The following is a 27,283-nucleotide window of genomic DNA, read 5'->3' on the forward strand; positions in this document are numbered from 1 at the left end:
GTGCCTGGAATGCCAGAGGCTGAGGCAACAAGACTGCAGTGAGTTCTAGATCAGTCTGAGCCTCCCCAGCAAGTACCAGGATGTTCAGAACTACACAGAAAGGCCTAGTCTGAAGAATAAGAGTCAACCCAGAGCTGTAACTTGCTGGATTGAACATAATGCTACAAAGTTGTAAGAACAGGGCTGAGCACAGCTTTGCTGGTGTGGTTTTTCCCTCCAAGGGCACTGCATGCCAGGATGTCTTTTGCACTCCTATTAACTCAGCCTAAGACTATATCACTTGCTTTAATTTTTAAATTATATTTATTTACTGGGGGGAAGGGGCTCGCATCACAGCAGCACCTGTGTGAAGATCAAAGGACAACTTCAAGTTGGTCCTCTCCTTCTACCCTGTGAATCTCAGGGACCAAGCTCAGGTCATCAGGTTTGGCTACAATTGCCTTAAACCACGGAGCCATCTCGTTGGCCCACCATCACATTTTGGGAAGCTATCTCACACTTTTTCAAATGAAGCAGACACTCATCCATAAGGCATTTTGACATGAGTTCTTCTTAAGTGAGGTTTCTCTTATTCTTTTTGCGTACAACTGATTAGTTAATCCTAAGTATTCCAAATCTTAGCACATGCTTGTCCCTACAATAATTTGGGGACCCCACATATTACCTACTTTATTCTTCCCAGAGTAATGATCATATGTCAACAACAGCTGGCAGTTTCTGAAACACCAGCTTTGTACCCCGACACCTGACAAGTGCTTCCCACGAAAACCTTGGTCATTTGGTCTTTACACAAAGTCAGATCTTTCTGTCTTCTCTTAATAAACTAGGAAACAGAGGCTAGTGTGGTTAAGGGAACTGTTCGTAAGCTATTTAGAGAGTTAGAAGTATGGCTCAGTGGCAACCATGAGTCTGTACAGACTTCAGTTTGGATGCCCAGAAAAACCTCGGCATGGTGGCCCACATCTGTAACCCAGCGCGGGGGACAGAAGCATGCAGAACTCAGGGGCTTGCTGGATGGCTAACTGAGGCAGCAAGCCCCAGGTTCAATGAGAGACTACAATAAAGTGGAAAAACAATGAGGAAGAGAGAGGAAAGAGAAAGGGGGAGCGAGGGAGGGAAGAAGGGAGGGGGAAGAAGATGGAGAAAGGGAGAGCATCCAGTTGGGAAATGACAGACCCAAGGCTCACATCTAGAACTCTCACCTGACTCTGTGGTCCATATCCCTCCCCAAACTCCTCTTCCCATCATCTGTGAATTCATCACTACCCAAGTCAATCATAAAAAAAATGTCAAACAGATTCGAGGACAGTGCTCAAAGGTGAATTTCAAACCTCCCACTGTATATTTGCTGGTTATTCACAGTCAGGGGTGAGGCATTTTTCACAGAATGTTGGACTTGTTGCCCACACTCAGACACCCAAGCCAGTGCAAGCCAATGGTTCTTATTCCACACCTGCACACATCACACTCTGGGTAGCAATGAGAAGCCACCCGAGGAGTTTTACATCTATACCTGTTTTGTCATTGTCCAACTCATCCCCGTGCACATCCTGAGACCTTTGACCCCTAGTTATAGAACATGCATTGCAAATGTTCTTCCCTAACTCTGGGATTTTGTTCTCTGGGTGGTGTAAGAGTTGAACTCAGTGTCTCAGATACACTAGGCAGGCACTCTGCCGCTGAGCTAGCCCCAGCCCTCCTCACAGAACACACGAAACTCACTCATCCTCCATATAACTATCCTCTAATAACTCAGTTGTTTAGTGTGAGGCTTCTGAACTGCCAACTCCCCAACACTGTGAAGGTCAGCCCGCTCCTCCAACACCTCTCGACAGTAACCCATTCTTGGTTTATTTTCTATGGCTGCGATAAAGCCGGCATGACCAAGAGCAGCCTAGAGAAGAAAGGGTTAATTTGACTTACCATGACCTGATCGCTGAGGAAAGCCAAGGAAGGGATCTGGAGGCAGAAACTGAAGCGGAGACCTGAGAAACTGCCTTGTTCCCCACACCTTGCTCAGCTGGCTCTTTTCTGTAACAGAGGATCGCCTCTCCAGCTTGTCATGCGGCTTGTTCACATCTTCACAGATCAGGAAACAGAAAGCTCCTGTAGGAAATAGAGGCCCAAGGCCCGACCTGAATCCTTCTAAGGATTTCTTAACCTTCGAAAAACAGCGCCACCTACTGGGCACGAATGTTCAAGCACATGAGCCACGGAGGACACCAAACTTCACCTCCTTCGCATCCCTCATCCAGTCAGAGGCACAATGAGTAACAGAAATGACTCCAATGCATCCAAATGTGCCTCAGGCAACCAAGCCTATAGTCCAAGGTGAAGATTCGGTGGGGCTGAAAGCCAAAGAACTTAAATGATTTAACTAAGGGTTAAATTAATTTAAAGTAAAATCATATGTTGTAAAGAACTGGTGTCAGATTGGTCCCTTCAACATTCCACCGTGGATAGGGGAGGCTCCTGAGGCGTCCACCCACCCCACCCCACCCTGCCAAGGAGCTAGTGGCAGTTAACAGTTGCTGGGGTGAGGGTGCCATTTCTTCAGTGGTGTAGCCACTGGTAAGTTGCCCCTGCTTTAATTAAATGACCCACCCCATAGCCATGATCACACAAGCAGCCCTCGTGGGGCTAAAAAAGGCATGGGAAGAAGAAAGTCAATACAAGCGTGAGGGAGAACGGTAATAGGGTAAGACTATGACCACAATATGTTGTACACTCGTGTGAAAGTGTAAAAATAAATGTATTTGGCTTGACTGACACATTAAAAAGAGCTTATTTCAAATGCCTTCTGTAACACCGAACCGAAACCAATACAATATTCTCTCCGGTTTGAAGGAGACCTTCTAACACTAAGCATTTATAGTCAGATAAGGACTGCTGAGATGATGTACAAACAGGACAAACTGGAAAAGCTGCTCTCTGCAGGACAACAAAGGAACGCATTCTGCAGGAACCGGTTCTCGTTTTCATGGGAGGTATTGTGTTTACATTACCCTCATTTTCTACACATTAACTTGCATCTCCATAGACTTGCAATGTGGACGAATCTAGAGCACGCAAGGGTCAGGCCTCTAGGAACCAGACGGTTTCCAAACTCCCAACCACCCACTGAGGAGATATCACCAGGCTTTTACCTGTTTCAGACAGTGTAGTATTTTTCTGCTCCAGAGTCAAGTGGCAATGATCCTGGTTCTAGATAAGAAGACAAAGAGTTAATCAAAGACATCTAAATAGTGACAGGAAAGATAGTCAGGGTCTGGGCTCTATAGACAGACAGCCTGGGCTCTCTTCAACCTCAGCTTAGCCGCATATGTCACCTTAAGCAATTCGGTGCCTCGGTTTTCTTATCTGTAAGTTGGGCATAACTATAAACACTCTCTACACAGCTGAGTTTTAAGAAGAAGGAGAAGAAGAAGAAGAAGAAGAAGAAGAAGAAGGAGGAGGAGGAGGAGGAGGAGGAGGAGGAGGAGGAGGAGGAGGAGGAGAAGAAGAAGAAGAAGAAGAAGAAGAAGAAGAAGAAGAAGAAGAAGAAGAAGAAGAAGAAGAAGAAGAAGTGACTCCAAAAAATCCCAGCTATTGTAATGACACCTCTCTGCAGCCCGAGACTATGAAAACATGCTTCTGTTTATTTTTAAAGTTGATGACCGACTAGGTCGAGAAGTCTCTCTTGATGACCATAAATTCGACAAGATGGATGTTCGCTTTCTCCAAGTTTCTCATTGCCTCTCCTAGAGTAGACACAGACTCATTGTCAGTCAGGTGTAGACCAACATTTGCCCTCATGGCTTCCGGTAGAGGAAGAGGTGATATTAGCGTCAAGTCTGAGATGTTCTTAATTGTGGAGTCCTCAAAGGAAGTTGGGGATAGCTAAATCCACCACAATTCTATCCCGCCTCTGTGCCTGGACGACCCTGATGGAAGTTCAATGCTTCTGGCTCTGGCCTTGCCTCTTACTGCACCAGCAACACCATCACTGCTCAGCCTCAAACACAATTTTGGATTTACTGACAAGTATGGGGGTGGGGAGGCATCCCTCCCACATTCTCTTTCTGGGTTCTTCCATACTAAAAGATATAACTAACCAAAGAAAAATTAGTTTCGAGAAACATGCACTACACAGATTCCAGGAGAATTGAGTAGTGAAAAACCCTGTGTCTGAGCCAGATTTGGGGATGCGCATCAGGAAACGGAAGCAGGAAGATCACAAGTTCAAAGCCAGTGGAGCTACATAGCAAGACCTCATCACAAAAAACTAAAAGGAACTGGTTGTGGTGGCACACACCTTTGATCCCAGCACTTGAGAGGCAGGGGCAGCTGGATCTCTGTGAGTTTGAGGTCAGCCTGGTCTACAGAATGAGTTCCAGGTCAGCCAAAGCTACATTCACAGAGAAACCCTATTTAAAAAAACAAAAAAACAAAAAACAAAAAACAAAAAGATAAATAAGTAAATAAAAAGAAGAAAAGAAAAAGGAAAAACAACATAAACCCACAAGAGTCAAGAGTTTACATCACATCTTAACAACAAAAATAAAACCTATCAATTTGGAGGAACGTAGCAAGCAAAGGAGAAGGTTCTAGAATTTCAAGGGCAGCTGACTGTGGAAAAGCAGTGAAGTAAGAGCAGAGTGCACGTCAGCAGGGCCTGGTGCTGTCCTACCTAGACTGGTAACGACCAGTCTAGATCAGGTCCCAGTGAGAACCTTCCTGCCCTTCCTCACAGAGCGGGGAGGGAGAAGAATCTACCTGTGCCTGTTTTGTCAACTCAAAATGCCCTGTCATAGTGAAGTGCTGTGGGGTGGCATCTCCTAAGCCCTTCAGGGACAGCAGTATAAAACCTGGAACAAAACCTGGACTCATTACCAAGATGACAGGAAGAATGGAACCACAATGATATAAAGATATTTGCTATGGAATGAATGAATGAATGAATGAATGAATTCTCATAAGCATCTTTATTTTATGTGTCCTTTTTAGGTTGTACATGTTTTCTACTGCAGTATGTATACTATTAGGACTGAGAGGAAAGTAGTTTTCATATCAGGTTAATACAAAAAACGTGTTGAGTCTGTCACCGTGGTGTGCCAGCTTCTTAGGCGCAGGAGACCCGAGTGTGTCTGTAGACAGACCTTGTCTTTGCTGAGCTCGCCTCCTTGTCTCTTAGTTTCCAACACCTTTTGCTTTGTGGAACTGTTCTTCTTTTGTGACAAAGTCTCATGTTGCCCAGAGTCCTCAGACTCACTACCTAAGGAAATTTGTTTTGTTTTGTTTTGCTTTGGTTTTTTGAGACAAGGTTTCTCTGTGTGGCCCTGGATGTCCTAGAACTCAGTCTGTAGAGCGGTCTGGCCTCGAACTAACAGAGATCTGCCTGCCTCTGCCTCTTGAGTACTGGGATTAAAGGTGTGTGCCACTACTGCCCTGCCCATTAGGGAGAAAACTCATTCCTCATACTTCTTTAATAGCCTCTCAACTGACCAAAATCCCGCACACTGTGTTCATTTGCTGGTGGGAGTTTACTTTGGGACATCAAGAGTCAGAATATCCCATGTTCAAGTCATTTGTTCGCCTTGTCTGGGCCTACTAGCCTAAGAGCTAAAAGACCAGTCCCCATCCCCCAATTTAATGGGAAGAGTCTTAATTCCCCTCCCACCACTTCCAGTTTCTTCATCTATACTTAACCAGCTGTGCTAGGAGTTTCGAGATCATAAGAATATATGAATACAAATGTCTATGTCAACTAAGAATCTGGATGGAAACTAAAACCGCATATAACTATTTCTTATTTCATACACAAGGGGAGTTTAATGCATAGTAGTAGTAGCAAGCTGTGTCTAAAATTAAATTTTGTGGCTTTTACTACAGCTGGGGTGAAAGTCTTATTTATAAGCTTTTCTACTAGTCCCACCTGAAAATGGTGTTTTGGGGTCACTGGAAAGATATTGTGATTTGACATTGTGATTTGACACGAAGCCAGAAGGACCACGATTTGGATCTCACTCAACTGAGCAGAGCCCTATTCCCTCTAAGCCTATCACCTCCTCTGGGAGACAGGAATCCTGGCACCTGCCCTCAGCAGGGTTAGGGCAGCGATAGGTGATACATAGGTTCCATCTGCTAGAGGCTCCAGAGAGGAAACGGGGGAGGGGGAATAGGAGCGATCAGTTGAAGTGAATGAGGGCTAAAGGCATCAGCTTCGTGACAAGTAAAATAGGAGCCCAGAATCCGTAGGGAAGGGTTGGCAGGTCTGGAGAGGGGAAGCAGGCAGAGCTACGGGGTGACGCAGCCTGTTAATTCTGCTCACGCTCTCTCGGTGTCTCAGAAAACCATCTTGGTGCTCTCAACTCAGTAACAGACATCTTAGAAAAGCAAGTGGGAGAGAGGAGGAAGGAGGGTAGAAGCTGTAACAGGAGCAGCACAGAGAAGACAACTGGAAAAACCTGCTCTCCTTGGCGATTGACCAGCATCCATGAGTCACCATCAGTGACTCCGCCCTTTTTTAAGAGACCCCTGCTGAGCCAGTGGCTTGGCAGCCCCAGATCCCCTAAGAACCACACTCTTATTCTGGGAACCCAGAATAAGTGTCCTGGGACTGTAGAGTGAACCCTGGCCAGCTCATTTCCTCTAGACCTTGGGGGGAATAGCTTCCTTTCAGAACTGTACAGTATTCAGCCAGGTGGAAACCTGGTTGGAACCAGAATCTACAGAAAAAAAAAGATCTGACACAGGATCTAAGCAGTATGCCTGACACTGCAAATACAGACCAGGCAGATATGCAACCAGCATTTATGCCTGGACTCCTGAAGGAGCCATTCGGAGGTGACCAGCATCTGTAATCTGGTTCATGGAAGTCCACCCACTGCTGGGACCAATAAATGGGACCCAAACTCTCAAAAGTCCACTCAAGGGTAAAAACAGCATTTGTAACCCAACCCATGAAGAACTGTCCACAGGTAAGACAAGCAGTTGTGACCTAATGTCACAAAAGACTACCCTGAGTGTTGCACAGGCATCTGGAAGCCCAGGAGGAAATATCAAGAGAGTGAAGACCAGAACCACCAAACAGACAGCAAGAGTCCCCTAAACACCAGGCTAGCAAAGAAGATGACACCTCAATCCTCTTACAGTTTAATCCCTCCTGAATATTTCAAGTACTTCCACTGAAATATTAACAGTGATTTTGAAAGAAAACAATAATTTGACCAACAATTTCATATAAGTCCTAATGCAAAAATACAAGAACTATGGACAAGCAAGGCATCATGACTCTCCAAAATTTATTCATTCCCTAATAATGGCGTCTGATGAGGAGTTAGATGAAATCCCAGAGAAAGAACTCAAAAGAATAAGTGTAAGTACAATCAAAGAAATCAAAAAGGACATACACTCCTGAGCTAACTCCAAAACACAAGCACTTGCATGGACTAAGAAATTCAGGCCAGTTGATTAAGGTAAAAGCTAATAAAGAAGAATAATGAAAAGAAGCAACTTAAATAAAAGAAAGGGAATTTTCAGCAAATCCTATAAAAATCTCTGTAGAAAGATGCATCAGTAGGAAGGCTGGGAAGGGAAGATGCAAAGTTAAGCCTGGAACACAATAAGGAAAAGCTAGGGAGTTCATTCAATGGCAAAGAGAATAGAATTAAAAGTAAGATCATAATAAAAAAAGAAAGAGATGCCTAACTGGATACAAATATTTTAAAAGCTAAGCAGACAAGCCCATAAAAGAAATCACTCAAGCCGGGTGGTGGTGGCACACGCCTTTAATCCCAGCACTTGAGAAGCAGAGGCAAGCGGATTTCTGAGTTCAAGGCCAGCCTGGTCTACAGAGTGAGTTCCAGGACAGCCAGGGCTACACAGAGAAACCCTGTCTGAAAACAAAAACAAAAACAAAAACAAAAAACAAAAAACAAAAAACAAAAAACAAAAAAAAAAACCAACAACAACAACAAAAAATCACCCATGTCGTAATTTAGTAAAAACACGGAATATACCGAAAGTATATTGAGATGTGAAGAGAGAAACACCAAGTCACAAAGTTTCAGTAGAATGACGTCAGATTTCTCAATAGCAACCTTACAAGCCAGGAGACCTTAGAACTATGTGTTTAAAACTCTGACAGACAGCAACTGTTATCTCAGTAAAACTATCTGTCATAATTAAAAGAGAAAGAAAAAGTTTCATGATTAAAAACAGACTAAAGAAATGCATGATCTCAAACTCACAGAGATCTGCCTGCCTCTGCTTCCAGAGCGCTGGGGTTAAAGGCGTGTGTCGCCACTGCCCAACAGAAAAGGCACTTTAAGCAAACGTAACTGGGAAGAGAGTAGGTTTTCCTGTTCTAACATCTGGCAGGATAGAGTTCAAATCAACACTAGACAAAGGAGGCCATAGAAAACACTGGCCACACAAGCCAAATGATGAGTCTAATTTTTAGAACTCATAAAAAGCCTGATGTCATGGGGCACATCTGTAATCCTAGCTCTCCTACAGCGAGATAGAAGGCGGGGACATGAGAATCACCCAGAGCATCAGAGACCAGCTACTGGAACTTTCCAGAGTGGCAGAAACATCAAAAGAGCTCCCCCCTCCTAGGTAGGGGGAGAGGGCTGAAAGGACCAACTCTTGAGAGTTGTTCTCTGCCCCCCCCCTGCCCCCCATGTGTGCACTGGGGCAAGATCCTATCCCTATCACACGGAAACACAATCACAATATAATTAATAGTTAGTAAAGTCACATGCTGGATAAAGAAACAACCCAGCAAGAAGGAATTCAACTTTAAATATGTATGCACTAACCATCGCTGCACCCAATTTCATAAAAATAAGTCCTAAAAGATGTAAAGACACATTAATTCCCACACAACAATAATGGGTAACTTCAGTATACAGATCAATGGACAGAGCTTGCCAGTTATACTTACAGGTTATACTGACAAAAGCTAAATAAGAAACCTGTGTTCAAGGGCATTCTTTCCTGCTTTTGTGTCATTTTCTCTAGACTAGATCATACATTAGAGCACAAAGCAAGTCTTAACAAATATGGGAAAGTTGAAATAATCTATCGTAGTTTATGTGGCCACAATGAAATAAAACTAGAAATTAACCACAAGACCATGGAACCTATACAATTTATGGAAATTAAGCAATGGCACTTCTGAATGACAAATGGGTCTCCAAGGAACTCATGGGTGAAATTAGATTCCTATCATTGAATGAACATGTGAACACAACATACTCAAATCTATATACATGTGCTTATACTAAAATATGGAACACCCTGGCCCTACAGATTTCAAATAACACACGTGGGGGCCTTAGAAAAACAAGAATAAGTCAAATCCTAAGTATGTAGATGGAAAGAAGACAGGAATTAAACTATAAACTAACAACAAAAACTTGATACAAAGAATCAATGAAACAGAATTGGTGATTTGAAAAGATAGAAAAGATTGGAGAGAAAGAGACAGACAGAGACAGAGACAGAACTCAAAGTAATAAAAAATAGAGATGAAAGGAAAACATTACAACAGATAGCAAAGAAAAGCAAAATCTCATTGGGAGAATATAATTTAAAAATGAAACTGGAAATTCTAAAAGATATGGATGAATTTCTAAACTTATATAGCATATCAAAATTAAATCAATACGAGATAAACTACCAAAGCAGATTTTATGCTGGGCAGTGATGCTGCATGCCTTTAATCCCAGCACTTGGGAGGCAGAGGCAGGCAGATTTCTAAATTTGAGACCAGCCTAGTCTACAGAGTGAGTTCCAGGACAGCCAGATAGCCAGGGCTACACAGAGAAACCCTGTCTCGAAATCCCCCCCCCAAAAAGCAGATTTTATAACAAAAAATGAGACTGAGAATTTTTAATAATGAAATTGAAAAACAAAACAAAAACATTTTAACTAAAAACAACAACCTGAGACCAGATGGACTCACTGCTGAGTTTCAACAGAACCTTAAAGAACTAACGCCAAGCTCCTCAAACTAGTTTATAACATAGAAAAGGAAAGGATGCTATCAAATTCTTTTTATGAAGCCAGTGTTGTCCTTGTACAAACTGATGACATCAGTGTTCCAAGGTGTGGTGAGGAAGAGGACAGCCCAGGCATCTGGAAGGGTCTAGAGCAGGGAGAGAAAGTAGACTGAGAGCAGCCAGCAGACTGGACAGGGCCATGAGAGGTTAGAGAGGGGGAAAGAGGGAAACGAAGAGAAAGAGAACGCAGGAAAGGAGATCAAGAGAGAGGGAACCAGATGACAACGGAAGAAGAGCACATGGCCAAAACAGCAGAGTTGTATGGGAATGGGAAGCCGAGGGAGGCAAGCCCATGAGCTGGAGAAGTTAGAATAGAGAGAGGGTCGGGGTGAGAAGAGCGGAGAAGAGCCACAGGCACTAAGTGAGCCCGAGGACCACCACGTGCTTTGGTGTGTCCATAGGCACCGCAGAGAGCCATTTGTCCAGTTTCTTTTGGACTTGACAGTCCTTCTACCAAACCCACACAAAGGCACAACAGCAACTAAAGACAATTGTAGACCAATCTCTCTGTTAAACTTAGATGTAAAAAAAAAAAAAAAAAAAAACTCAGTAAAATATTTGCAAACAAAATTTTAAAAAGAAAGAAAATCGTTCACGTGATCAAGTTGGCCTTATTCCAGGGATGTAGGGCTAACTCAACATACGCAAACCAATAGGTGTGATACATCACAAACATGGACTCAAGAGCAGGAATTACATGATATTCTCAATAGACACAGAGGGGTGTTTAAAAAGACCCAACATCCCTTCATGATAAATCCTCCAGAGTAGAAATAGAGGGAACACATCCATCCCAACATCACTAAGGCTCCGGATGTCACGTGGAAAGCCAACACTATACCAAATGAGAAAACATTAAAAGTGTTTCCACTAAGATCACTTTCTCCTCTTATTTAACATTGTGCTTAAAGACTTAGCTATAAGAGAAGGAAATGTAATCAATACAAACAGAAAAGCAAGAATTCAAGGCGTCCTCACTTGCAGATTTAGATTTTAGACCTAAGACCCTAGAGATTCCATCAAGAAACTTCGACCGGGCAGTGGTGGTACATGCCTGTAATCCCAGCACTTGGGAGGCAGAGGCAGGCAGATTTCTGAGTTCGAGGCCAGCCTGGTCTACAGACTGAGTTCCAGGACAGCCAGGACTGCAGAGAGAAACCCTCTCTCAAAAAAAGAGAAACTTTTAGATTGCATAACCATTTACATACAGTAAAGTGACAGGATATGAAATTATCACTCATAAATCAGTAGCCTTCCTGTACACCAATAAAAATGCTGGGAAGTCAGGAAAAATCATTCCATTAAAAATTACTGGGCCAGAGAGATAGCTCAGGGGTTAAGAGCACTGACCGCTCTTCCAGAGGTTCTGAGTTCAATTCCCAGCAACCACATTGTGGCTCACAACCACCTGTAATGAGATCTGATGCCCCTTTCTGGTGTGTCTGAAGACAGCTACAGTGTACTCACATACATAAAATAAATAAAGTCTTAAAAATTACTACTACTACTAATAATAATAGTAATAGTAATAATAATCCTAACCAAGAAAGTGAAAGACCCCAACAATTAAAGCTTTAAACCATCCAAAAAATAAATTGAAAAGGATACTAGGAGATAGAAAGGGCCCCATACTAGAAAATTTATTGAGAGAATGGCTACTATTGCCATTAAAAACTTCTAATTTAATATGTTCTCCATCAAAATCCCAGTATGATTCTCACAATAGAAAAAAAGAATCTTAAGATGCACATAGAAGTACAGAGACACCCAGATAGCTAAATAATACCTAATCAAAGGAACTTTGAGGCCAGGCGTGGTGGTGCACGCCTTTAATCCCAGAATTTGGGAGGCAGAGGCAGGCAAATTTCTGAGTTCGAGGCCAGCCTGGTCTACAGACTGAGTTCCAGGACAGCCAGGGCTACACAGAGAAACCCTGTCTCAAACCCCACCCCCCCACCCCCCAAAAAAAGGACCTTGGACCTTGGAGGCATCACTATGCCGGATTTCAAGTTATCCTGTAGAACCATAGTACCAAAACAACAAAATACTAACACAGAACCGATATGCAAATCAATCAAATGGAGTAGGAGATGCAGGTATAGGTCCACTCAGCTACCGACATCTGATGTTTTACAAAGATGCCAAAAATACACATTGGAGAAAAGATAGCATCTTCAACAAACAGTGCCAGGGAAACTGGCTTTTCCACGCGTGGAAGAATGAAACTGGATCCTTATCTCGTTCTGTGAAAACCTCAGTTCCAAATGAATCCAAGTCGCTAATGTGAGTCATGAAACTGTTAGAAGAGAAACCAGGAAAAGCACCCTGGCCTTTCAGAACAGAACTCCAGTTGCTCAGAAAACAATGTCAACCACTGACAGGTAGGACATCATGAAATGACGAAGCTTCTACACAGTAAAGAAACGGTTCATGGATGGGGCAGATGGCACACAGAATGAGAGAAAATCTTTGTCAGCAATACAGATGATTGGTTGTGTGTGTGTGTGTGTGTGTGTGTGTAACAAGAAATTATATACCACAATAAGTGGACCAACCAAATTAATAACTTTCAAAAGATGAAATAAAGTGGCCAGTAAAGATATAAATTACTCCTCACTCCAGTCAGAATGATAGTCATTAAGAAAACAAATGGAAAATAAAATTAAACAAAATCTCCCAATATTTTTTGAAAGAAAAGAAAACATAACAGATACTGGCTAGTATGTGAAGAAAGCGGAGTTCGGATGCCCTGCTGATAGGAATATTAGATTAGTCCCCCACTGTGGGAATCAGCATAAAGGCTTCCATGGAAGAACTCATGGAGGTTTCTCAAAAAGCTAAAGTAGACCAACTGGGTGACTCAGCCGTCGCCACTCTTGGCATTTACTCAAATGACTCTCAAAGTCAACACATCACATAATCACTTGCCCTTTGATGCCTATTAGGGCACTGCTCACAGTCCTAATGATGGAACCGACCTAAGGTGTGCACCAACAGAGGAATGGACAGATAGATAAAAGTGGTAGGTACAGACAGCAGATTTTTTTTTCAACCATAACGATGTCCATGTGACATGAAAGTAGAAGTAAAACCATCCAGAGGAACAAAAGGGACTAACGGGAGGGGGAAGAACGCTAGAGAGAAAGGACAGTCACACCATACTGTACGTGCTTTTACGAAAATGTGCGCAAGTAACAGTGTACCTTGAATAAGGAATAGGAGCAATGGACATTTTTTATGTACCTGCCACGGATTGGCTGGTCGGGAAAACACAGATAAAATGCAAAGCAGGGAGCCATCAAGACAGCTCCACCTGTTTGTGCCCGGTGGCAGTGAAAGTGTTTGGTGAAGGATATCTAAGTGCTTTTCGAGTCAAATTACTCGAGCAAAGGGCAGCCTCTCCTTCAGTTAAAGAGCTGGAGGCGGAGCTTAATGAGGAAGTGGCTTCCTTTCTTAAGCCTCAGATGTGGTCCCAAACCTGAGAAGCCTGTGCCTGGGAGCTTCCAGCCACTGAGCTGTGTCGTGAGAAGCCAAGACCTGTGGAAGGTTTCCTCTCAGTTGCACATTCAGGGACACTGGTGTACAAATAGCCACCTGAGACCTGACCTGAAGCCAGAGGAAACCGGCTGAAAACCTGCAGATCAGGTAACAACAGCAGGGGACAGCAATCTCTGTCTCTACGCCCTCTGGGACTGGCATCTAGGTTGCATTTACCAAAGGAGGCCATTGAACTCAGGAGCTAGGGGCCCCTGCTAACAAACATGTGAGCGAAGCTAGTTCACTGGGCTTTCCAAGAACGGGCAAGACAGGTTATGAGGAGTGGTCTCTCCCCCTCCCTCTCCTCTTCTCCCTTCCTCTCCTTTTCTTCCTTCTCTGTTTTCTGTTTGTTTTTGTTTTTGTTTTTGTTTGAGACAGGGTTTCTCTCTCTTATGTAGCCCTCCCTGGCTGTCCTGAAACTTGCTCTGTAGACCAGGCTGGCCTCGAAAGCAGAGATCCCCCTGCCTCTGCCTCCAGCAGTGTTGGGATTAAAGGCGTGCATGGCCACCACACCCAACAAAGTCTTCTCATTCTATTTCTCTTTATCCAGAGGTGTTTAGATGGTAAAGAATCTGTGGCTGACTGGTTTTTTTAAGCGTGCTCTTTTCTCTCCTGGTGGAAATATGACAAGGTATATAGTGATAGTGGCAGGAGAGCTGGTCAGAGCCAGCGGAAATGATTGGCTTGGAGCAGGGCTGGGGTCCAGTATGGGATCTCCCCCATTGGTTGAACCTGAAGACATGAGCACTCTGTAGAAACGTGGGTGCTCAGCCAAGTCCCGTAGATGCTCTAAGGAGAGGGAAAACTCTCTTCTCCCTGAGGTCTCTGCCCCCATTTCCCCAGTCAGAGCTTCTGTCTTCTGTGAGAGACACAGGCTGAAGGTATTACCTCTGTGTTTAGCTTCTGTCGTGAGAAATTAAGGCATTTTGTGTATTTTTTTCACCTTCAGAACTAAAGAATTGTCTTATCCTTGGACATGACAGAAAAGGCAGAAAGACCAGAGACACTTAGTGGTCTGGAGAAAGTGGGAGAGGGAGACGCATAGACAGAGTCCCCCTGACAAAAGGGACCCAGGATGCTGAAGGTGAGGCTCAAGGTCACCAGGCATAATGGAGCTTTGTGGCTGAGTCTAGGCTCCCTAAGAGGACCTGTAAGTTCAGTTACATTCCCTAGCTCTTGTCTCCAAGACGAGCAGATGTGCGGCAAGCCAGGTGAGGTTACAACTGCAACTGAACCCAGACAGACACTAGACTCTGCTGGCCTCTCAGGGAGCTGCTTTGTCTAAGGGCTCACCCACCTGCCTGGGGAAGGGAAGTGAAATCTCACCTCTTCCAGCACAGACCAGGAGTCCACAGACTAGAAAACTTCTCAATGTGACTGCCACTCACTCAGCAAGGGTCTGGGTGGCCCTTGCAGTCTGGTCTTCCCAGAACACCACACACCAAGCACCTGCCTTTCAGAGGACGCTTCAGGGAACTCTCTGGAAGGGGAGAGAGTCCAGTGAAGCTGCGTGTTTACCTATGAGAGTGGGACGTGACCAGGAAGAAAACTGTAGTGGGGTGAGAGAGACAATGAGCCCCTGAATTCCCGAATTAACATTTAGACCTCTGAAGAGTCCCTTAGGACTGCCGCCAACACTAAATTTACCATTTATATTTCTACCGTCCAGAAATTGGGGTACCTTCTATTGCAGTGGTTCTCAACCTTCCTAATGCTTCGATCCTTTAGTACAGTTCCTCATGTTGTGGTGACCCCCCATCCAAACATAAAATTATTTTCACTGCTACTTTAAAACTACGATCTTGTTACTTTTAAGAACCATAATGCAGCCGGGCGTGGTGGCGCACGCTTTAATCCCAGCACTGGGGAGGCAGAGGCAGGCGGATTTCTGAGTTCAAGGCCAGCCTGGTCTGCAGAGTGAGTTCCAGGACAGCTAGGGCTATACAGAGAAACCCTGTCTTGAAAAACCAAAAAAAAAAAAAAAAAAAGAGCCATAATGCAAATAGCTGTGCTTTCCTGTGGCCTTAGGCAACCCCTGTGAGAGGGTCAATTAACCCCCCAAAGGGCACACAACCCACAAGTTGAGAGCCGCTGCCCTGTTAAGTAGAAAGGTCACTAGGAACCCCTGTGAACAGACAGCAGCAATTGTGATAAATTCTCTTGCTGCTTTCAAATAAGACCAAGATCTCAGCTCCGTAGTAGTTCTCCCTTAATTAAGGTCATTTTATCTATTCTTTCAGAATCCCAAGTATTTATACAGTGTATTCATATTCAAATGCTCTCTCAACATTTTCCTTTCCCTACAGCAAAGGCTAGCCTCAAGCTAGTCCTGCTTCAGCCTCTGGCCTTACACTCTGGGACTGCCCTCAGCCAGCGGCTGAGGACACTCATTCACATTTTTCTGGCTCCATTTGCCCACCTGAGTTCCCAGCTCCTGCCACAGAACCCTGTCTTCCATCTGTCTGTCTGCTGCCATCTTCCCTGACAATCACCTTTCTTCTGCTTGAACCCAGGACCTGTCTTAACTGGCTAGATAAAAGTCTCTCCTTTTACAAAGTGGAAGGACACCAAGCTCTCTCTTCAGCTCAGTGCCACACCCCCCACCTCTATCCACCCTCCCCCACTCCCCCCCACCCCCCCTACCGTTTCTGATGAGGCTCCTGAATCAGCCATTTAAGGAACCTGTTTCTTGGAGAAGCCAGATCCTTCCTTCCTCTCCCCGGAAGCTTAGATGCACAGCTGCCGTTGGAAAGCCTACACCCGCTCTCTATGATGCACTGAGATCTTTGGGTTTTGTGAACATCTCTCATGGAAGCACAGAGCTCCAAACTTGTCCTCAGATGAAGCAATTATGGGACAAGAGTGTCCCGCCCACTGCCTGTCCTGGGCTGCCCAAGTTTGGTTTTTATTAACAGTTTTAGATGGGGCAGGGGCAGGTACCTCTATGACACCAAGCTGGCCTTGAAAGCTCAGAGATCTACCTGCCCCTACCCCTTCCTCTGCTTCCCAAAGGAGGTCATCTAACTCAGGAGCTAGGGGCTAGTATTGGGATTGACTGTGTGACCCATCACACCTGACCCAAACCACCCAGTTTAAAAGGAAGCTTCCAGAACCCTTCCCTGAGTAGTCTGAGCTCAGTCTTGCCTGAGTCTCCGTCTCACTTACTTCAGACACATTTTCTGACTGATTCTTTTGCTTGTCTCAGTTTCCACAGACCCAACCTTTCAGCCATTAGGTCTCAGGACTTCTCAGCAGCATCTTTTATTAGTGTTGTTGTCAGATTTAGCAAATACAAAACACCCAGTTGCATTTGAATTCTAGATTTAAAAGAGTTCAATTTGTAAAATTTGGGACATAGATTTAGTAACATTTACTTATAATCTATCAAAAACTGCTCAAATTCATAATCCACCAGATGCCTTGTGTTTGACCTGGCATTCATTCATTCATTCATTCATTCATCCATTCACTTGTATCTGGTGTGCACCCACAAACTATCAGGCAAAGCTCCGCTTAGAAAGCTCTACTCTTGGTATCTGTATCAGTTACCCTTGTTGCCATGACAATATACTTGACAGAAGCAGCTTACCGCTTACAGGGAGTTTATCTGGACTCACACTTATGGAAGGCTAAGCAGCGAGAGTGGCTGTGGCTGTGGTGGCAGGAGCTTCCAGTGGCTGATCACCCTGGGGCTCCTGTTGGGAAGCAGAGAGATGAATGCCAGGCTAACTCACTCTCTTCCCTTTCCCAGTCCCTGGGATGCTGCCACCCACATTCAGGACAGGTGTCCCTTCCTCCGTTAAAGCCCTCACAGACCTGCCCAGATGCCTGTCTCCTAGGTGGTTCTAAATCCAGTCAGGTGACAATGAAGATTAGCTATCATATCCTTACGCGGTGTAAGCTCTTATTTGCATACACAGCAAATACTCTTAGAGGTACAATTCAGTGCCAGGTAAAGCACATGTCTTATGCAGACCTCCCTGACTGTCTCGGAGCATCTGCCTCTTACAAGGAGAGTGGGTTTGAACTCAGATCTAAAGCAAGCGCTTGCTGCATGGGAGGAATGTGTTTATGTGTCTTCTAGTCTGTAATACTCTCCTTGACCTCCGTATGTGTTTGTATGTGCACATGATCGCCATCTGTTAAGAAAAATGGCCATCGCCTCATTATTTCTTTCTGAGACCAAGTCTTACGATGTAGCGGTGCTTGGCCTCAAACTTGCAATTCTCCTGCCTCAGCCTCCTGAGTAGGTAGAATCACAGGCTCATCTGTATCGGGGTTAGCCACACCCTGAGTTTAGATCACTGCATCTTCATGATCATTAGGTCGTTCCTCTGCCTCCTATACTCTATAAAATGGTGTTAGATCTAGAGGCTTGGATCAGATTAAAATCTATGAAAACTGTTTTTTCCTCATGTGTATGTGTGTGAGCGTATAAGTTTATATGCACCACATATAAACAGGAGCCCACAGGGTATGGTAGAGAGCATTAGATTCTCTGTAACCAGCAGTACAGATGGTTGAGAGCCACCGTGTGGAACCCAGATCCTCTGCAAGAGCGATAAGTTCTTTAAATAGATCTACAGATCTGATTTTTTAAATCACATCATAGGTTTTTGTCATTTTAGTCACAGCAAATGGCACAGAATGCTCATCCCAGCTTTAGAGATAGGCATTGTGTATTGATATATTCAGGTTTTAAGTCATACTCTGGGGATGAGTTTGGGGTATACATACCACTGCAACACAATTGGGGGGCAGAGAACAACTTTGGGGAGTTCCCTTCTTCCACCTTGTTTTGAGGCAGGATCTCTCTTATTCTTCTGCCAGGCCACTTGACCCATGAGTCATTGCACTGGCTTGTTTTATGTCAACTTGACACCAGCTACAGTCATCAGAGAGGAAGGAGTCTCAATTGAGAAAATGCCTCCATAAGCCTGGGCTGTAGGCAAGCCCGTAGGGCATTTTAAAATTAGTAATTAATAGGGGAGGGCCCAATCCATTGTGAGTGGTGCCATCCTGGACTGGCAGTCCTGGGTTCTGTAAGAAAGCAAGCTGAGCAAGCCATGAGGAGCAAGCCTGTACCTACCGTGGCCTCGGCATTAGCTTCTGCCTCCAGGTTCCTGACCTGCTTGAGTTCCTGTCCTGACTTATTTTGATGATCGTCTTTCAGTGATCCTCCGATTTCCACCTTGTATCCTGTCACAGCCTACATATGTACGCCAAGCCTGGCTTCTCTGAGGATTCTAGGGATCCAACTCACAATGTTTAGCTTGTAATGTAGTGATTTTGCAACTGAGCCATCTAGGCAGGCCCTAAGATGCCCTTTTTTTAAGATTTATTCATTTATTTTATGTATATGGTACACTATCACTGTCTTCAGACACACACTAGAAGAGGGCATCAGATCTCATTACAGATGGCCGTGAGCCGCCATGTGGTTGCTGGGAATAGAACTCAAGACCTCTGGAAGAGCAGTCAGTGCTCTTAACTGCTGAGGCATCTCTCCAGCCCCAAGCTGTCTATTTTTTAGGAGATCGTTTGGCTACTGGGGGGGGGGACCTGGTTGGAGAGAGGAGAAGATCTCAGTATAGTCCAAGTGAGACAGGATGGTGCTCTGAAGAGAACAGAGGAGCTGAAGCAGCAGGGAACATTGTGAAGGGATGGGGGATAGAGGTGAGGGACCGGCTGGGTGAGTGGGAGGAGCTAGTGACCTGTGGGAAGGGCTGTGTAGGAAACACTGGGCAGATGGGCTTGATAAGCAAAGGATGAACATCAATAAGCCAGAAGAAGTGTGTCCTGCAGTCAGCTTAGCGGCTCCCAGTAGAACCCTAGACTTCAGGCGTAACGAGTGTGCAGCTGAAGCAGTTCAGGAGAAACAGAAGGTCAAAGCATAGGAACTGGCCAGGAATATGAAGAAACAGAAAGGAAGGGAAGAGGCTGGCCATGGTGCCCCTTCACACTGCGCTCCCAGACTGCTTGTTCACACCCACTCATCCTTGTATAAATACGACTGTGTGTGTAGCAGGTGCTGGGTTTTACAAGACTGCCCGTCGCTGCCTTGGGGAAGCCCCTTCTCCCATTTCGTCACTTCACTTTTGGCCTAACCACCCTGTAGCTCCCAGCTACAAATTCCACTAGAATTTGCCTAGCTCAGCCCTGAGCCTGGCCATGAAGCTGTTCCTCAGAGGCTCAAGCCTCTTCTAAATGAAGCCACGTAGAATCAGGAAGCAGTCACCCTGCGAAGATGCTGGAGTCCTATCCTTTCTTCGAACATCAAAGCCAAGGTAGGGGAGTTAGAGAACATTCTCGGTCTAGACAAGAGGAGGTTTGCTTGTTTATTTTCTTATGGTGCTGGGAACCCAGGTCCTTGTGTGTGTTAGGTAAGTGTGTTGTCACTGAGCTAGATCCTTGACATGTGAATCTCAGTTTATGTAGAAAACAAGGACCAAAGAGATTGAATCGCCCAATGGTAATGTGAGTTTGGAGCTGTCAGACCATGATCACAAGTCCCACACTCGAGTCCAGTCTGCCTGTCTGAACCATGTCCCACTGCTTAAATCCCTGTCTGATGCTATCCTGTCCTTCTATAGGTTGGCCCTGGTATGGGAGAGCACAGTGGAAGGGAAAAGAGGAATGTGCCAGTGGATTACACTAAGAGCACTTTAGCTCCATCATGATTACAGTATCTTCAGCTCTCAGGCCAAAAACAAAACAGGACCAGCAAGAGAAGGAAGCTTAGCTAAGACCCCCACCAAGGACAGAGGCAGGGAAAGTTATACAGTCCCACGCTACACAGTAATGTTCTGGCCAACCATGGTCAAATACAAAGTATAAGGATTGTTCCTTGAGATCATATCAGCAACTGGTCTGATAACCCTCTTAGCATGCATCAGTATACAGTTTGCAGTATGTCACCTGATGACCTGTTTTCAAGACATGTTCTTGTCAGCAATTGATGTGCACATGACAAAAGAAGAATAAGATAGTCGCTGACCTGAACTTGCAATCTTTCTGCCTAGTGTTGATCATAAGCTACCGTGCCTGGTATAACTTTCATTTTATATACATGCATATACACATACATATATTTATATATTCACATATATTATTATTGTATAGTGTGTATGTGCACATACATGCCACCCGTGCATTATCTTCTACACTCACAATCTGTGACATGTCTTTAGACCAGTCTGAGGGGTCTCTGCTCCCTCTGCAGAGGCTGTGGTGCACTTAGCCTCTCCTCTCTGCCTTCTGAGGTACCTTCTGCCTCAGCTTGCATGGCTTGTTTCCTGTAATTGGCTCTCGGAGTAAGCTGTCACTGAGTAAGAGGTCCCGTTATTTATTTACGTTATGATATTGAAAGGCAGTAATGGGCGTTGTAGGGAGCTCTTCCATGTTCCTATGGGAGAACATGATCACATAATTCCTTTAGGAATAACACCCCAAGCCTGGAAATGGGCAGAAGTGGTTCGATCATCTTCATTTCCTCCAAATAACCATATGGGCAGAAGGAGTGGACGCTGCACCATTTTCTTTGTTGAAGTTATCCTAGAATTACCCCTTTTTGGTTCCCTGCCAGAGAATCTCCGCCTTGGCAGAGAGTTTGCTTTGCTGAGCACCAAGGCCTTCTCTCCCTTTTCATCTCAGATGCAAGAAAGCCTGGCCTTCCATTTATCCTTCCATTCAAAATTCAGCTGAGGCTGTATTGTCAAACAGCTTGTGCTTCAGGTCTAAGGGTCTTCTAATCCGAATTCGAATCCGAAGCTTACCTACAACAGTAACTAGTTTGTGCCCTATGGAAAACAGCATTCCATATCTGACCCTGAGATTTCTGTGGACTGACTAGGAATTACAACACCCACAGGGTATGGAGTATTGTGAGTGTAGAAGGTCTTTGCTCAATACCTTACTCGAAAGTGGTAGCTATGAGGCTGGTAAGGCAGCTCAGCAAGTGCTTGATGCACAAACCTCCCAACCTGAGAGTCATCCCCAGAACCCACGTGGTGGAAAGAGAACTGAACCATAGACCTCCACATGTGGCATGTGTAGGCACATACACATTAAATAATTAATAACAGCAACAATAATAATAAAAGTGTATGTAAACATATGTGTGTGCATATGTATGTATACGTGTGTGTGTCTACACCTGCCTTTTCACTTATTTTCTCTGAATGATTCCAAATTATTGAGTTTGGGGCCAGCCTGGGCTACATGACACAAGCCCTGGCCATCAGATACCTGTGTTGTACCATTCTCAGCAAACTTCAAGCATGTCTTCATAAGTTCTCTGCCCATGCAGTTTTTTGGTTTGTTTGGTTCATTAGTTTGCTTTGCTTTGGTTTTTGAATTTTTGTTTGTTTGTTTGTTTTTTGAGACAGGTTTTGTCTGTGTAGCCCTGACTGTCCTGGAACTCACTCTGTAGACCAGGGTGGCCTTGAACTCAGAAATCCACCTGCCTCTGCCTCCCAAATGCTGAGATTAAAGGCGTGCACCACCACTTCCCCAGCATGGTTCTTGGTTTTTATTTGTTTGATGGGTTGAGTTTTGTTTTCCCAAGACAAAGTTTCTCTATGTAGCCTTGGCTGCCCTAGAACTAGCTTTGTAGACCAGACTGTCCTCAAACTCACAGAGACTTGCCTGCCTCTGCCTCTCAAGTGATGGGATTAAAGGTGTGTGCCACCACCTCCAGGCAACTGGCCATGAAGTTTTAAAGATAAAGCACATCCCCTGTCTTTCTGTTGCCTTCACCTGTTCCATATGAAGCGGACTTTCCCCCTGCCTCCCCACACCCAGCTATCTTCCCCTCCGTTAGAGCCCGTAGTCTGTCATTACCTGGCTTGTGTATGCTTCTGTCTCCCCCCCCCTGCCCCCCCCCGTCCCAGTATAACCCTAAGCTGGCCTCCAACTTGTTAAGTACCCCAGGCTCTTCTGACACTGGTTACTCCTGCCTATCCTAACAATGTGATCTCAGAGCCAAAAGATGCTCTCCCAGGTCTCCCCCATGCTTTCTCTTAACCTGCAAAGCAAATGCCCCCCTCCCCCACGCTAAGCACCTTTGCCCTCTGTCGTTCCAGACCCAGCATGTGCAGCACCAGTGTGTATGACCTGGAAGACATTCCCCTGGAGGATGATGATCCAAACAGCATAGAGTTCAAAATCCTGGCCTTCTACGCCAGACACCATGTCTTCAAGAACACCCCGGCTGTCTTCTCGCCCAAGCTCTCCAGAACAAGGAGTCTGTCCCAGAAAGCCCTGGGGACTTGGTCAACTGATTCCTGGACACAGGTATCATTGCCTTGCAGAGGTTCCCCCTCCAGCGAAAAGAACATCAGCTTGGGCAAGAAGAAGTCTTCTTGGAGAACACTCTTCAGGGTGGCCGAGAAGGAGGAAGGCCTGCCGAGCTCCCCAAAGGAGATCCGAGCTCAGGGTCCTCAGGGCCCCTTCCCGGTAGAGCGGCAGAGTGGCTTCCACAACCAGCACTGGCCCAGGTCTCTGAGCAGTGTGGAGCAGCGCCTGGAGAGTGAAGGTAGGCTTGTGAACAGCTCTGCCTAGCACCACTCTCCTTCCTTGTGTGTGCCAAGAGGCTGGCCTCCTCTTACCTGCTGAAGATAGAGGCCTTTCCACTTCTTTAATTTCCGCCGTAACCACCCACTTTCCCCAAGGAGGGAAGGGTGGGAGGGGATGGTGGCAGTAGGGGTTTTCTGGCTCTGTGATGGTAAAGAAGCTTGCTTTGAGAGAGAAGGCACCTTAGCCAGGGCAGAGGCTTTGCCTCTTCCTGGGCCAGTTCACCTCTGGGGAGCCTGGGTACTGTGTTTACACCCATATACTGGAGAGTCACACCCTCTCCTACTTCTTCCGGTTGATGGAAAGACCAAAGAGAAGAGCCAGATGATGGAGGCAGGACTTTCAAGGGTTCATGGCCAGCCTTGGCTATATAGTGAGATGAATGCCAACCTGGGCTACATGAGACCCTGTCTTAAACAACAAATAAACAAACAATGGAAAGAGGGAGAAAGAGAAAGGGAAGGAAGGAGAAGGGAGAGAAGAGAAAAGAGAGGGGGCAGTGGGAAGAGGCATGAGAGGAGTAACAGGGATGAAGAGGGAAGGAAGAAGGGAGGGAGGGAGGGAGGGAAAGAATAAAGGAAGGAAGGTAGGAAGGAAAGAAGGAAAGAAAGACACTCAGGCAAAGAGATAGAAGCAGATAGGTTTTCAGTTGAACACACTGGCTCATACCTGCCGTCCTCAGCATTCAGAAAGAAAAGCATGGCCAGTTCTAGGCTAGCCTGGGGTACTTAACAAGTTGGAGGCCAGCTTAGGGTTATACTGTAAGATTGTCTTGGAAAACTGAAAAGAAACAAAATACTTTTCAGAACATAAGCCACCGGGCTGGAGAGATGGCTCAGCAGTTAAGAGCACTGCTGCTCTTCCAGAGGTCCTGAGTTCAAATCCCAGCACCCATGTGCTAGCTCACAAAGTGTGTAACTATAGTCCCATGGGATCCGATGCCATCTTCTGGTATGCGTGCAGACAATCTTTTAAAAAGGGAAGTTTTTCAAAAAATGTAAACTATTCTTTTTTTAAAAAAACTGATAAAGTCTTCCCTTGTTAGGAAAAAAGAAATTGTACTATCACTGAGGGCTTTACCTCCACCCACTTTACCACCACTGAAGTGCCCTTTACCTCAGCAGACGCTTCTCCCGCCATCCCACCCACTCCCACCTCAGCAGAGCCCCTTCCTGCCAGGTTTGTTGGGCCTAGGAAACTTGTCCATAGTTAGTCAGCAGATGGCAGTAACGGCTCAGTTTTAAAGGGCTGTGATCATTCTAAGTTGGAATCAGCCCTGCATGGACATGGATGGCTCCAAACCAGCCTGTGACCAAGGGAACTTCTTCAGTTAGACTGCGAGGATGCAGGCTCCTAAGAATACGCAGAACCCATCACTCAAGAGGCAGTGAGACTTTGTGGCGGACACACTGCCTGAACCACACGAAGCCATCTTCTCAGATTTGTTCATCTGCTTCTAAATGCACGGGTGGCTGAGGCCACAGCAAGAGGGGTTCCGCCCTCCTCTCCTGCCCTGTCTTCCCACGCATGCGTCAGCAACTGTGGATCAGAGCTGGAGGCCCCAATGACCTGGCTTTAGGGGTCACTGTGGCCTGCACAGAGACAGGAAGTTTCCACAGCCTTCCTTCCGCATTTCCTAGAGGAAATGACAAAAGTATTGTTTGGCTTTCCCTCCTAACTTTTCAAAAGAAATCACTCACATCATCTCCTCCCCTTTTAGAAAGAAGAAAAATAAATTTCAGATGAGATTAAGAATAAAAACTAAATTTGAGAGAGTGGGTTTATTGGCTAAATTGTATCTTAGGCTTAATAACCATATATTACAATGTATATAACCATAATACAGAGAGGTTTTTGTTTTAAGATTTATTTATGTATGAGTACACTGTCACTGTCTTCAGACACACCAGAAGAGGGCATTGGATCCCATTACAGATGGTTGTGAGCCACTATGTGGTTGCTGGGAATTGAACTCAGGACTTCTGGAAGAGCAGCCAGTGCTGAGCCATCTCTCCAGCTCCCATAATACATAGTTTTATGCATATCTAATTATATGTTGGATGTTCTGAAGAACATATTCTACAGGGCTGTGGAGATTCTAGATATCATATCTCCATTCAAGTAGAAAGAAAAGAGAAAGGCAGAGATGGCTTTCTTTCTAGATTATTCTAGATTATTTGGATATGTGTGTATATATATATATATATATACAAATATACATATATGTATGTATGTATGGGTTTATTTACTACTTATTTGAGATAGGACCTCGCTATGTAGCCAAGACTAACCCCTACCTCTTGACCCACCCCCATCATTAATTACTGTGAATGAATGCTCTTCTCCAAATACAGTATGATTACACTCAGCTACTCCACTTGGGACCAAACACAGAACCACTTCAAGTTCCTACAGTGAGCTGATTGGTGGAACACCAGTGACTACCCAACAAGTCAGCCAAGTACCTGCCTGCTCTACCCCGCCTTCCCCAAGCGGATACAAAGCTGCATTGTTTCTGGGTGGCTATAACTTGAGTCTATGCCGTGTAAATCTTCCTTCCTTGAGTGGAAACACACAGTACATCCCTTCCTGGCTTACAAATTCAGGAAAGATGAGTTGTATGTTACACACTTTTCTGAGCTATCTGTAGTCTGTGCTGGTCTGACACTCACGACCTTGCAGCCCTGGACTCCTGAGTGCTGAGGTGACAGATGTGGTCGTGTGTATGAAGCCTTGTTTACCTATAAGCATTACTTGAATGTTTTCTATTAAACTTAAGGGGAAATTTGTGACTATAAAAGCAAGGAGTATCAGACTACTGAACACTTTCCTGGGAACTGAGAGATCACCTCTCCTTCTCCAATGTATAAAGGTTACCCTCAAATGTAATTAAGCTTAATAAAAATAAAAGCACCAAGAACATTCTTTCAAGCAATGCTAGCACCCCACGCCATGTTGGGTGCATTTCTTTGCAAGGGAGAAAAGATGAAGGTGTGGAAGGGCCCCTGTATACTGCCCCCTTACCCCAGCCTATGGGGAATTGCTAGTCCCTTCTGAAGACTGTCCCGCTTCAAACACAAACTCCTGGGCATAGTCCTTTTATCTGAGGCTGGCCTCTTCATCCTAAACAACCAGAAGTCCACACTGCATCCCCAGTTCTGGGGATGGCCTCTGAGCAGTGCTTTCTTGTTTCAGTTGTGGATTCCAAAGTGGCTTGTATTGCCAACAGAGTGGCTGAAATTGTTTACTCCTGGCCACCACCAGATGTCATCCACAGCCAGGGAGGAAGCAAGCTCAAAGAGAGGGTCTCGGAGATTCTGTACTTCAGGTTTGAAGGACCTTGTGACTCTAAGAATAAAGGTAAGCCCTCCTTGCTGAGTTGAGTGTGTTGGGTTGAGCATGTGCCAGACAGAAGTGTCTGGGTGTGTTTGTGTGGACACAGCTCGGGGCTCTGCAAATTGGGAATCTCAGCCCACTTGAAGGCAACACGATGGAGACCTTGAGCTCTGGCTTAAGACATCACCCAAGACACAGGAATGCCATTAGCTTGTTGGCCAACATGTCAGCCCACTGCTAAGTCAGAAGAAAAGTCTCCCATGGAGGGAGAAGAGGACTAGCTCTAATCACACTAGTACATAGAGTTAGAGCATCAGCCAACCCAGGACCCCTGTGAAACACCCAGTATGGTCAGACATATTTATTTTTCTTGCCATTGTGAGAGAAATGCCTACCAGCAGCAATGTAAGGGAGAAAAAAATTTATTTTGTCTTAGGATTTCAGAGAGTTGCATTCAATGGTTGTTGGCCACATACATTTAGGCAGAAGAACATGGCTGCAGAGTACAGAAGATGGTGGATGTTCATTCTGTAGTCAATCAGGAAGCAAAGAAAGCAGGAAGTGGCCAGTCATAATATACCCCCACAGGCCCGCCCTCAGTTTTCCACTTCCTCCAGGCAGGCCCCACCCCCTAAACCTCCACAACCTTCCCAAACAGTGCCAACCATTGAGGACAGGCATTCAAAGCGTGAACCTGTGGGAAACAATTCATTTTTGATTCAGCAACCCCAGGTCTGATTCAGAAGGTGCTGAAAAAAGGGAGAATTGGGGACTAAATTAGATCAGTC

The 27,283-nt window shown here is 45.1% G+C and overlaps 1 protein-coding gene and 1 long non-coding RNA gene across 3 annotated transcripts in view; one reads left to right on the forward strand and one right to left on the reverse strand.

Annotated features, from left to right (window-relative positions):
• 4933406J09Rik (RIKEN cDNA 4933406J09 gene) overlaps positions 1-2,474 on the reverse strand; it is a 94,465-nt gene extending 91,991 nt beyond the window's left edge. The window contains exon 1 of the long non-coding RNA NR_153848.1: positions 1,924-2,474. This is a non-coding gene — a long non-coding RNA (RIKEN cDNA 4933406J09 gene). The remainder of the gene's footprint in view (positions 1-1,923) is intronic.
• The window catches only part of Bcl2l14 (BCL2-like 14 (apoptosis facilitator)), a 42,396-nt gene that overhangs the window by 4,613 nt on the left and 10,500 nt on the right, over positions 1-27,283 (forward strand). Inside the window, exons 1-3 of one of the 2 annotated variants that reach the window (NM_001355686.1) lie at positions 13,487-13,694; positions 22,670-23,121; positions 26,355-26,519. In NM_001355686.1, the coding sequence (NP_001342615.1) occupies positions 22,677-23,121; positions 26,355-26,519 (610 nt within the window). In that variant the 5' untranslated portion in view covers positions 13,487-13,694; positions 22,670-22,676. Of the gene's footprint in view, positions 1-13,486; positions 13,695-22,669; positions 23,122-26,354; positions 26,520-27,283 lie in introns of those variants that run through there. The other variant, NM_025778.3, reaches the window with a different exon arrangement.

This window comes from Mus musculus, chromosome 6, assembly GCF_000001635.26.
Source record: "Mus musculus strain C57BL/6J chromosome 6, GRCm38.p6 C57BL/6J".
Taxonomy (NCBI): domain Eukaryota; kingdom Metazoa; phylum Chordata; class Mammalia; order Rodentia; family Muridae; genus Mus; species Mus musculus.